Source organism: Ranitomeya imitator, chromosome 8 (assembly GCF_032444005.1).
Source record: "Ranitomeya imitator isolate aRanImi1 chromosome 8, aRanImi1.pri, whole genome shotgun sequence".
In the NCBI taxonomy this organism is placed as follows: domain Eukaryota; kingdom Metazoa; phylum Chordata; class Amphibia; order Anura; family Dendrobatidae; genus Ranitomeya; species Ranitomeya imitator.
The window spans coordinates 125,179,292-125,192,031 of record NC_091289.1 but is presented as its reverse complement, the minus strand read 5'-3'; the positions used below and the strand labels follow the sequence as shown (position 1 = coordinate 125,192,031).

The following is a 12,740-nucleotide window of genomic DNA, read 5'->3' as shown; positions in this document are numbered from 1 at the left end:
ATCTGCGGAGGGCTGCGGACTTCCTCCGTGAAGCCCTGCCCTCGTCCGCACCTCCGCTGCTAGCTCCGCCTACTTCTGCATGCGGCCTGCATGCAGCCTGCGTACCTATCTTTAACATTAGGTACGTAGGTCGTGCCGCTATATGCGGATGCGTCATTTTGACGATGCGGCGACCAGCGTAGGATGCAGCCTGTGGCAATTTTTTTTTAAGCATCGTCAAAACGATGAATGCGGAAGCCTCCACATACAGCCACATGACCTGCATACCTAATGTTAACGATAGGTACGCAGGCCGCAAGCAGGCCGCATGCAGAAATAGGCGGAGCTAGCAGCGGAGGTGCAGCCGAGGGCGGGGCTTCATGGAGGAAGTCTGCAGCCCTAGTGTGAAACTAGCCTTAGACAATACCTTTCCATGGCCAGTCCCTTCCTTTGCTAATGAGAAATTAATGCTTGCTCTAATATGTAAATGAGGCTGAAGAGCTATAGTAGATCTGAAGCCTCCATCACTCCAGCTCTATTCGCAGACAATCAGTGAGCTCAGCGCCTCTGAGCAAAGGATAGGACCTCTTTAAAGGGAATTCTTCGGTCGAGACAACCCCTCTAAGCCATCTATGGGCCTGTAGGTCATAAGAAGCTGAATAAAATGATACCTTGATATCACACAGAAAGAGAAAGGGGCACAAATTTTCCACATTTTTGTCTGGTTAATGTTTCCAATAAATACATAGGCTAGGATATATCAGGGATGTGCAAAGCTGCAAGCATAGCATACATTCGTGAAGTAACAAGAGAAATGCAGCACTCACTCATATCCTTTAGGCAAAAAGTCCTTTATTTCGTTCATGTGGACATCATCTTAGTGATATGCAGGTGTGACGCCCAGGAGACCGGGATACCCAGCACCGGACCAATGGAGTCTGTCTCTTGAGGGGGATGTCACGGGTGGCTTGACCCGGTGCTGTGGCCTCAGGCAATGCACAGTGTAAGGGGTATCATGAGGGGACAGGCACTTACTTGATCAGCAGCAGGTTCTCCCAGCGGTGACGATCCCGATCCTGGATAGATGGCTATTGTCCAAATGAAAGACTGAGGCACTGAAACGTTTAACCAGTTTACTTTAACATAAAAGGATTTACAACCAGTCCTGTCACCGGAGTCTGTATGGGAACTCTGAGTTACTTTGACCCTGCCGGGGTCTTCGCCTCTTATTGTGCGCAATTTCTGTGTGGCCCTGCTGCTGTATGTGAACTGGCTGCCGGCCCAATCTGTCCCCTCCGGGTCCTGGTTCGACGGGCAACCCGAGTCCTTTTATCGGTTTACCCCCTCTGGGAGTACCGCTGAACTCTGTGTCTGTTGCTGCGTCCGGCCCTAGTGAAGCTGATATCACCTCACGTTTTTCCGGTTGCTGTATTATATATAATGAATACAGCCACGGATCCGGTATCCGTCTTTGCGCCTGTTCTGGGTAGTGATTAATGCTACCCGGTTCTCACAATGTCCTTTTTCTCTATCCCTCTTCTCCTCAGGCCGGTGATTTAGGCCTGGTAACAGTCACAGGGCTGTTAGAGATTCAACTGTATGACCTCTCACTATCAGCTCCTTAGCCCAACTGCCATTTCTTCTCTCAGACCAGAATGGATCAAGGGGAGTCTCTGGAGCTCCCCCTTCTGGCCGGAGGTGGTAGTGCAGTCTTGCTATTTTAGTATTTGTACTTACTGTCAGTAACTATTTTTGTGGCAAATACCCCTAGGGGTGCCACATTGGTAAAAAGAAAAGGAGCTACTGCGCGGGAGAGAGAGAAGCGCGGACTACGGCCGTTTTGCGTTTTATCTGACCCGTAGAGGACTTTTAGCCTAAAGGATATGGGTGAGTGCTGCATTTCTCTTGTTGCTTCATGAATGTATGCATTCCTTGGCATCAGCGAGGCAATTGTCTAATTCCAGAGAAATGCACGTTAATATGTAAATGAGCTGTTAAGATCTTTGAGCCGGACATTGATCTCCTGGAGAATCTGCCTCCAGAAGCTATTCTAAATAAAAGGTGTCATTACCAGTGTGATGTCCAATGGTTACCAGTGTGATGAGTAATAGTTTACAATGGTTACCAGTGTGATGAGTAATGGCCGATCTCTGCTCTCCTGGTCTACACGTCTCACGCTGGTAACTGCCCCTTTCATGTAAATAATCTCTGGAGGCAGATTCTGTGTGAGTGTGTTTGAGTGTTTGTGATGTGTATGTAATGAACATTTGCTATGCGGTGTATGGTGTGTACATGTATATATTGTATGGATTTTATGTACATAATAGCATGTAATATTTGACAAAGCAATACATTATAATGTTTATGGAGGCATTAGGCTGAACACACGGGTAGTTGATGCTGTCTGGCCATGACACAGCAGTTAGCTATCCCAATTTGCAGAATTACCACCAGTCAGTCTCGTTATCAGATGACTTACGTCTGAACAGTTTTCACAGGCTTTTTTGCATTAGGGAATTGGGAATATATGACAACTTTGTCCACGACCCATGACACAACCAAATTTCTGCAAAATTGTGGTATGATGCAAGCAAATGTGGACACATTGGAAGTAAAAGCTCCTGCAACCGCAACAAGCAGGTTGCAATGACTAAAAAACACTTGCTGTATGTGGTGTCGAAATGAAACCCCATTCACCTGCACTATGATTTGATGTAGCAGCAGCTTACAGACACTTTTGGTCATGATACGGCACATGTCTAGCTAGGGGCCACCGCCATAGAGAATTTATGGTAGGCTGAAACAACAGAACGAGACATTATCTTATAAGTGATCTTTATCATTGATGCACAGGTTATCAGACTGCCACAGTGACCCCAATATCTTGACTCAAGGCGCTGAGTACTTCATCCTCCTCACTGCAAGACGGATGGAGCAGAGCCTGCGCCTCCAATAAAGGTCTATGAGGATGATGATGGTGGTGGCGGGGGGCACAGTTTTTAATATTCGCCTCGGCAGAACACATTCTAGAAGTGGCCCTGTGTAAAGATATGTTATATCTTTCACAAAGCAAGGTGTTTTTTTGTTTTGTTTTTTTAAAATCAGAGGTTTTTAAGCAGTTTTCAACCCAGTCAAGAAGTCTCCGGAGAATTCCCTGACATTATTGCCTACATTTCCTTCTATGTGGATTTTAGAGCTCACGTACAAATTGGAAGTATCTGGTAGGCGTCCAAGTGCCACAACTTTTTACTAGACATCTTTTCACAGTAGGTTTACTTTCATTAGCAACTGTGTTTATACTGTGTTAATACAGTCTATGGGGAATTTTAGCTTAGTTATGAGAGTTAATATTTATTCTATATAAAAATGTGAATTTGCATGTATGCGTCATATAGTACATACAAGGCAGGAGGAGAGATTCCTTGTAAACTAGCTGTAAGAAAGACAACCCAATGTTTAACTAGTCTTTGTCTCATTTTAAGTTAATGATAGTTTATTTAATGTTTTTGTCAACTCCGATCTAGCACCTTCATTCCTTACCTTAAATATATCTATAAAGTCTCGTATTTAATGAAAGGCGCGCTTTATCAACTCAGAATATATATATATAGATAGATAGATAGATAGATAGATATAGATATATATATATATATATAGATGATAGATATCTATCTATATAAATGTTAGTTACTATTATTGGGACAAGAGTGCCCCCTGCAGGCTGCTATTGCCATGCAGCTCTACATGAGCACACATTTTCATTTGTGCTGTGGTTAGGAAAGAGTGTACTTTAGCTCCATCTATTGGTGGATTTGTCTAATTGATGCGCTTATTTAACTAATATTACAGGGACATTTTTTAATACTTCAGCAACAAGTTCAAGCCTTAGGTTCAGGAAATGTTTACTTTATTAATGCATGATCATATTTAGTATGCCCAGATGTAAACATTCTTTAATATTTTGTCTTTTTTCAGGACAATCGTCACCAGGACCAGGTAATGTAATGCCACTCAAACTTATCATTGTTTAAAGTTATATATATATATATATATATATATATATATATATATATATTACATGTTTAAAATAGTATACATTAGATATAGCTGATTTATAACAAGACACTGGAGCATACATTTAGTATGCTGCATGCATGTAGATGCTCTGTTTGAATAGATTGGATAGTAGAGATAAACTCTATCAATTTTTGAAAGTTTATCATATAAATTCTTTATTGTGTTACATTTAAAGGTGTAGCTATATTTCCACCCTAGATGTGCATGCTATTTCCGCCGGATAAGCAAAAAATGTTTTAGACTAGGACCAGATATGTCGGGTGTTTCTTCATCATTTTCATCCACTACTTAGCAAAAAAGCCGGATGGAAACTGATCCTATAATTTGAAAGTTCCAAGTCCAGTAGCCAGAACACAATGTTTCATGTAACATCTTGATGGCAACTGATATATGTTTGCATCAGTTTTGCCATCATTACTGATCAATAGGGAGGCAAATAAGAATAATAAAAAAAATCCTGTGTTTTGGGTAAAATCCAGATGGAAGCGACGACACAGCGCTGACCATATGTGAACACCGCCACCACCACCACCTACATGTAGAAAATGAATGGAGAGGAGACTGCAAATGTTCGGGACTCTCTCCAATTACCTTTATGCTAGTTATAGATAGGTGTGGATCCCTGCCGAAAATGCCATAAATGTCTAAAATATAAAATCTCCATTAATATAAGTGTAGTAGAAAATTGCATGAAATAGTAATGTGGAATAATAATCAGTATTAAAGGGAACCTGTCACCCCCAAAATCGAAGGTGAGCTAAGGCTACTTTCACACTAGCATCGGAATCTCCCCGTCGCAATGCGTCGGGGAGAGATTCCGACGCTAGCGTTTAACGCATTGCACAATGGAGGCAGCGGATGCATTTCTCCGGCGCATCCGCTGCCCCATTGTAAGGTGCGGGGAGGTGGGGGCGGAGTTCCGGCCGCGCATGCGCGGTCGGAAAAAGCGGTCCGTCAGGAGCAAAAAACGTTACATGTAGCGTTTTTTTGCTCCCGACGGTCCGCAGAAGCACGACGCATCCGTCGCACGACGGATGCGACGTGTGGCAATCCGTCGCAATGCGTCGTCAATACAAGTCTATGGGGAAAAAACGCATCCTGCAAGCATTTTTGCAGGATGCGTTTTTTTTCTGCAAAACGACGCATTGCGGCGGATTGCAGTTAACGCTAGTGTGAAAGTAGCTTAAGCCCACCGGCATCAGGGGCTTATCTACACCATTCTGGAATGCTGTAGATAAGCCCCGATGTATCCTAAAAGATGAGAAAAAGGTTAAATTATACTCACCCAAGGGCGGTCCGGGTCCAGGGCCTCCTATCTACGATTTTGGGGGTGACAGGTTCCCTTTAAACATTTTTTTGTGGCTGTCAACAGAAATGTTTGGTTCACACGTACAGATTGCTGTAGTTAGAACAAAGTTAAGCAAAGTTGAAAGTAGATCCTAAAGGAAGGAAAGATATGAAAGACAGACATTTTTTATATTTCTCTTCCTGTCACTATCTAATCCATGATTTGACTAAATAATTTGCATTAAAAACTGCACTGTATGAATCAGGCCTATACTGGGCTGGAGGTAAGAATCACTGTTAATGTCAGATGTATCTCACAAGTTGGTGGCTCAGAAACAATCTATTTATGAGGGAGCAGATGCAGTACTATGCAATCTCAGAAGTTTATTAATCACAAATTCCAGTTTTCTGGATCTATGCAGAGGGTTATTCTTCACATACCTTAAGTGATGATTTTTTACTGTATAACCCGAGCACCTTACCGGCCTCAGGGAGGAGAACAATCAGGATGTCAGCCCATATCACATTGATCAGGAGAAGGATTCACTGCTGTATTATTGTGGAGGTACAGTGGGGAAAATAAGTATTTGATACGCTGCTGATTTTGCATAAAATCACATTGTATGATTTTTATAATATTTAAATTGCCTTTTATTGCATGAAATAAGTATTTGATCACCAAACAACCAGCAAGAATTCTGGCTCTCTCAGACCAGATAGTTTTTCTTTAAGAAGCCCTCCTACTCTGCACTCATTACCTGTATTAATTGATCCTGTTTAAACTCATTACCTGTATAAAAGACCCATCCACACAATCAATCAATCACACTCCGACCTCTACACCATGGCCAAAACCAAAAGGTTGTCTAAGGACACCAGCAACAAAATGCGCAAGGCTGGGATGGGCTATAGGAGAATAGGTGAACAGCTTGGTGAGAAGGTGACAACTGTTGGCACGATTATAGAAAATGGAAGAAACACAAGATGATTGTCAATCTTCTTCGGTCTGGGGCTCCATGCAAGGTCTCACCTCGTGGGGTAAAAAAGATTCTTACCCCGCAAGGGTAACAACCCCAAGAAAACTGTCCCAATCGTGAAGCATGGTGGGGGAAACATCATACTTTGGGGGTGCTTTTCTGCAAAGAGGACAGGACACTTGCACCGTATGGAAGGGAGGATGGATGGGGTAATGTATCACGCGATTTTGGCCAACAACCTCCTTCCCTCAGTACGAGCATTGAAGATGGATCGTGACTGGGTCCTCCAGCACGACAATGACCCGAATTACACAGCCAGGGCAACTAAGGAGTGGCTCCGTAAGAAGCATTTCAAGGTCCTGGAGTGGCCTAGTCAGGATCCAGACCTGAACCCAACAGAAAATCTTTGGAGGGAGCTGAAACTCAATGTTGTCCAGCGACCGTACTGAGACCTTAAAGATCTGTATTGAGGAGGGGGCCAAAATCCCTGCTGCAGTGCGTGCAAACTTGGTCAAGAACTACAGGAAACATCTGACCTCTGTAATTGCAAACACAGGTTTCTGTACCAAATTCTACGTTCTGTTGTTCTATTGTATAAATTACCGTACTTATTTCATGCAATGAAATGCAAATTAATTATGTAAATATCATGCAATGTGATTTTCTGGTTTTTATTTTTAGATTCTGTCTCTCACAGTTGAAGTGCACCTACAATAAAAATTACAGACCTCTCCATTCTTCGTAGGTGTGAAAACTTGCAAAATCAGCAGTGTATCAAATACTTATTTTCCCCACTGTATATTAAAGGTAATCTGTTACTAGGTTTTTGCTACCTCATCTGAGCGCAGCATAATGTGAGGGCAAAGACCTTGATTCCAGTATTGTATCACTTATTGAGCTGCTTGCTGCAGTTTTGAAAAAAATTACTGTTTTACAGCAGTTCTCTGAATGCTGAGCACTATATTACCCATCGTACACCACTGATTGGCAGCTTTCTGTGTACACTACGCAGAGGAGCATTGGCTTGCACTCTGTCTCCTAGCAAGGTGCTGGTGTAATGGGCCAGTTAACCCTTAATCCATATAATCAAAATTCACCGCACACTCTTAATATTTGGGTGATGCAAGAAAAACATATTTATTTGAGTCAGAGAAAAACAGAAAAAAGAGCAATCACAGGAAAAAGTGATAACGTTACAGAGCGACCATATTTAACGGTAGCCGTTTCGACCTGTCCAGGCCTTATTCATTACGTCGCTGTAAGAAAGAAAATTACCCGAGTGACAAATTCACGTACATGAAACATAAAATACTCAAGACATTGAATGATGAAATGACATTCCATATAGTATAATCCCTGAGAGGACATACTGAATTAGCATGAAGATATCTACACTGCATGGAGAGGGTCCACTTGTCACCGGGTGGAGGAGGCAACTGGATGGGTGGCATCATTGGCCGACCTCATAGATAATGCTTACTTGTATGGTGCTGGAGGTAGAACTGTATTTTTATGTGGAGACAGTCCCCAGAATACGAGAATATGTCTTGAGTATTTTATGCAGCTAGCTTCCTTGTGATTTTATGTTTCATGCATGTGAATTTGTCACTCATGTGATTTTCTTACAGCGATGTAATGAATAAGGCCTGGACAGGTGGAAACGTCCACAGTTAAATATAGTAACTTTATCACTTTTTCCTGAGATTTTTCACTGACTCAAATGAATATGTTTTTCTTGCATCGCCCAAATATTAGAGTGTGCAATGAATTTTGATCCTATACACCATGCATAGGCAGAAAGCTGTGAATCAGAGATGGAGGCAGGGTTATACAGAGCTCCTGAATATGGAGGACTACTTGGCAGCAGGTTTACTTGTCCTCTAGCGATAATCTCCTGCTGATAAAACAGTGATTTTATAAAAAAAAGATATCAAACAAGTAAGTGACACATCGCTGGAATCAGGGTTTCTGTCTTTACATTATGCTGCTCTCAGATTGAGAGGAAAAAAAAACTGGTGACAGATTCCCTTTAAAGCACTTACGATCCACTTGCAGATGAACCAGACATACTGTGAGGCAGCACAGGGGGATTATGATCCCGGGAGCAAGCACAACTACAGTATGACTGTCCAAACAGCGTTTGCTGGCATGACTGCTCTCTGCTTAGTAGGTGTCCTGTGTAATTTCATCTAAAAGCAGTTTTGCCTCTACAGCTCACATAAAAATTAAAATTTATGGTCATTTTAGCTACGAATGTGGGAATTCTGATCATCTGAAGAAATGCAGGCCCAAAATTGACATCACTAAATGAATGAAATTACAAACGTTTTACTGTTTAGGTTTCACTGCTGGTTGTGGGTAAGGCTAGGTGCACCCTGGCGAGTGGGCTTAGCAGCTATGATATATGACCGATAGTGGCTGTGGTCTAGATTGATGGCCACCATAGGTGTCCACTGAAGAAGAGGTATAATACAACTATCCTCTATGGAAGCAGCCAAGTTAAACTTTCAAAAGTGCCAATACTCTAAGATGATGACAATTTGCAATCTTACATGGTGGGTTGTCTTGGCCTTCCCTGAAATTGACAATGGATTGTTAATAAGCCAAGTAGATATTATTGTCTTCAATCTTAAAAGAGTATTCCCCAAAAAGTCAAGTTACTCCCTATTCATTGAAGTGCAGATTACCTTCTGATCAAATGGGATCTAACTGCAGAGAACCCTAGCGATCCAGTGATTGGAGCACCGGATCCCTGAGAATGAGACTCTGCAGCCCCATCTTGAATGGAGCAGAGGAGCACATTCTTGGCCTCCAGTCTATTCATTGTCTATTGGAATACCAGAAATAGCGGAGTGGAGCACTCAGCAGACCTATAGACAATGTATTTAGCAGAGACTGAGCATCCAGTCCTCCACTCCATTCAGTGCAGGGCTGAAGATCTCCAATCTTGGGATTTCTTGGGATCCCAGTGGTCAGACACCCAGCGATCAGCAAGTTATCCCTTATCCCACATATAGGGTATACCTTGATTTTGGGGGGATATGACCCTTTTAAAAGCCGAAATGTGTTTTAAATAAATGACTATGACGATGAATGGCTTTATTTGCTTTACCTGCCCACAATGGGTCTTTTATCCAAGTAATTATCATCTTATCACTTGGATCACATACAGACTCCATTAAATTTGACCCTTTGGCTATAGGGCTTATTTTTCATTGAATTTAATCATCCAAACAACTTTACATGTAGGGTGGATTAGGTTTATTCAACGACAGGATATTAAAAGCAGCATTGCTAATATTCTACTCCTCTCTCCACTGTAAAATAGCTATTAAATGTCACATGCAAACCGGCTTCTATAAAACAGCTACCAATTATGCTCATAAATATAGACGTAAAATATAAAGGACGTTGCCAGCCTTTGGGCACTTTTAGCTAGTTGTGGATGAGAACTTTTTTGTATAAAAGTCAAACCTTTAAGCTTTCCAGTAGATTCTCGAAATGTGACCGCGCCAGATCGGACTGGCACATGCCAATTACCGTTAAGACGACCTATTAAAAATAAGAACTTTCCAAGTTGGATTGCTTCCAGTTTAGAGGTGATTCATTTAAACAAAGAAGACGAAGTTTAGGGAAAACTGAGGCTCACATGAGCTCGGGCAGATTTTAAATGAATTTTTAATTAAAATTTTATATTTTTTAATAAGACAAAGGTCTGTTTACAGATAGCGGCATTTTTTATTTGACTAATAAAATACATCTGAAGTATATATAATATAGCTATACTGACTATTCGCTATATTCTTCTCCTCTTTAGGACCAGTCTCACCTGCACCTCACTCTACCACCATCCACAGGATGGAAACTGATGCTAGAACCGATCCTACTCTTTCCTCTGGGATCATTTCTGGCATCCAGAGCAGCAGTCGGTGCCATAGAGAGCACATTTTGGTGCATGCCATTATTTGCACAAAAATTTGTGACTTCCTGTTGTTTTTCTTGCTAGTTTTCAACAGGGGAGCAAAAAGTGGGCAGGGTTTACCAGTTACGGACAGGGGCCTCCTGGAAACTGACAGATGGCATAAATGACACTAGAAATCTATACCTGATCACTTCCGGCGCACAGACAGGCAACAATGAGCAGCTCTTATTGACTTTAGTGCATTTAAATCCAGAGTGATGTGGTTAAAGGGAATCTTCAGCAGGTTTTTGCTATATAATCTGGAATCAGCATAACATAGAGCAAGAATGCCTGATTCCTGGGATGTGTCACTTACTAGGGTGCTTGTGTAGTTTTCTGTGTACACTGTGCATTGTAAGCAGGTTGCTTCATAGTGGTGGGGGCGGAGTTACACAGATTAGCAGGACTGCTGGTCACATGAGCTGTAGTCCGGCAGTGTTTACCTCCTGCAGATTACACACTGTTTGCATTGAAACAACAATATAGAGCCTAATGAGTGAGACACACCTGGAATCAGGGCATCCTATCCTATATTATGCTACTGTCAAAATATGGCTGGGATAAACAGCGGTCGATTCTCTAATGTGAGAGAATCAGGTTGATTATGCAAATGACACTGGGCTCAAATTCAGTCAGAGATTGAGCCAAGTGTCATCTGAGTGTGATCCGATTCTGTCGCATGAGAGAATCACAGCACGGGTGCAGAGAAAGCGAAGAAAGTAATTTCTCCAACTCCTCCATTGCCAGTGTCCACGGTAATTGGGCTGCACACAGATAACATGCGAGTGCAGTCCAATATTTCACACGTGCAGTGCCCAGGGGGAACCAGATGTTATAGATGCCAGGGCCGGCCAATAATAAAGAAACTAGGAATGTCACAGGCAGCATTGTGGCATGCCAACCCTGTGTCCCTCACACTGAGCCCTTACAGCCGCTTAGTATGTGTGTGCACAGTTTCAAGGATGAACGCTGACAAGGGTATTAACGTAATTAACCCCTTCATGACCTTGGGATTTTTCGTTTTTCCGTGTTCGTTTTTCACTCCTCTCCTTCCCAGAGCCATAACTTTTTTTATTTTTCCGTCAATTTGGCCATGTGAGGGCTTATTTTTTGCGGGACGAGTTGTTCTTTTGAACAACATCATTGGTTTTAGCATGTCGTGTACTAGAAAACGGGAAAAAAATTCCAAGTGCAGTGAAATTGCAAAAAAAGTGCAATCCCACACTTGTTTTTTGTTTGGCTTTTTTGCTAGGTTCACTAAATGCTAAAACTGACCTGCCATTATGATTCTCCAGGTCAGTACGAGTTCATAAACACCTAACATGACTAGGTTATTTTTTACCTAAGTGGTGAAAAAAAATTCCAAGCTTTGCTAAAAAAAAAGAAAAAAATTGCGCCATTTTCCGATACCCGTAGCGTCTCCAATTTTCATGATCTTGGGTCAGTTGAGGGCTTATTTTTTGCATGCCGAGATGACGTTTTTAATGATAGCATTTTGGTGCTTCTTTTGATCGCCCGTTATTGCATTTTAATGCAATGTCGCGGCGACCAAAAAAACGTAATTCTGACGTTTCGAATTTTTTTCTCACTACCCTGTTTAGCGATCAGGTTAATGCTTTTTTTTAGTTGATAGATCGGGCGATTCTGAGCGCGGCGATACCAAATATGCGTAGATTTGATTTTTTTTATTGATTTATTTTGATTGGGGCGAAAGGGGGGTGATTTAAACTTTTATATTTTTTTTTATTTTTTTAACATTTTTTTTAACATTTTTTTTTTTACTTTTGCCATGCTTCAATAGCCTCCATGGGAGGCTAGAAGCAGGCACAGCACGATCGCCTCTGCTACATAGCAACGATCTGCTGATCGCTACTATGTAGCTGAAAATCAGGTGGGCTGTGAGCACCGACCACAGGGTGGCGCTCACAGCTGCCGGCGATCAGTAACCATAGAGGTCTCAAGGACCTCTATGGTTACAATTCTGAAGCATCGCCGACCCCCGATCATGTGACGGGGGTCGGCGATGACGTCATTTCCGGCCGCCCGGCCGGATGCGGTAGTTAAATGTCGCTGTCTGCATTTGACAGCGGCATTTAACTAGTCAATAGATGCGGGCAGATCGCGATTCTGCTCGCGCCTATTATGGGCACATGTTAGCTGTTCAAAACAGCTGACATGTCCCGACTTTGGTGCGGGCTCACCGCGGAGCCCTGCATCAAAGCAGGGGATCTGACCTCGGACGTACTATCCCGTCTGAGGTCAGAAAGGGGTTAAAAGGGAGTCTGTACTGTATTCACTTCATAATGCATAGTCCATAGCGATGGTATCACAGTCTTTCATACAAGCTTGAAATTTTAGGTAGCAAGAGAGATGGTCACCATCCCTTTTAAGATGCAATCTTCCCAGTTAATGGCTTAAATAAAGTGATCGGCTGACTGCCGGTTATATACCTGGTTACT

General features: G+C 42.3%; 1 protein-coding gene across 4 annotated transcripts in view; it reads left to right on the top strand.

Annotated features, from left to right (window-relative positions):
• The window catches only part of PTPRC (protein tyrosine phosphatase receptor type C), a 260,568-nt gene that overhangs the window by 80,401 nt on the left and 167,427 nt on the right, over positions 1-12,740 (top strand). For all 4 annotated transcript variants that reach the window (XM_069737345.1, XM_069737344.1, XM_069737343.1 and 1 more), the window contains exon 3: positions 3,955-3,975. In XM_069737345.1, coding sequence (XP_069593446.1) covers positions 3,955-3,975 — 21 coding nt within the window. The remainder of the gene's footprint in view (positions 1-3,954; positions 3,976-12,740) is intronic.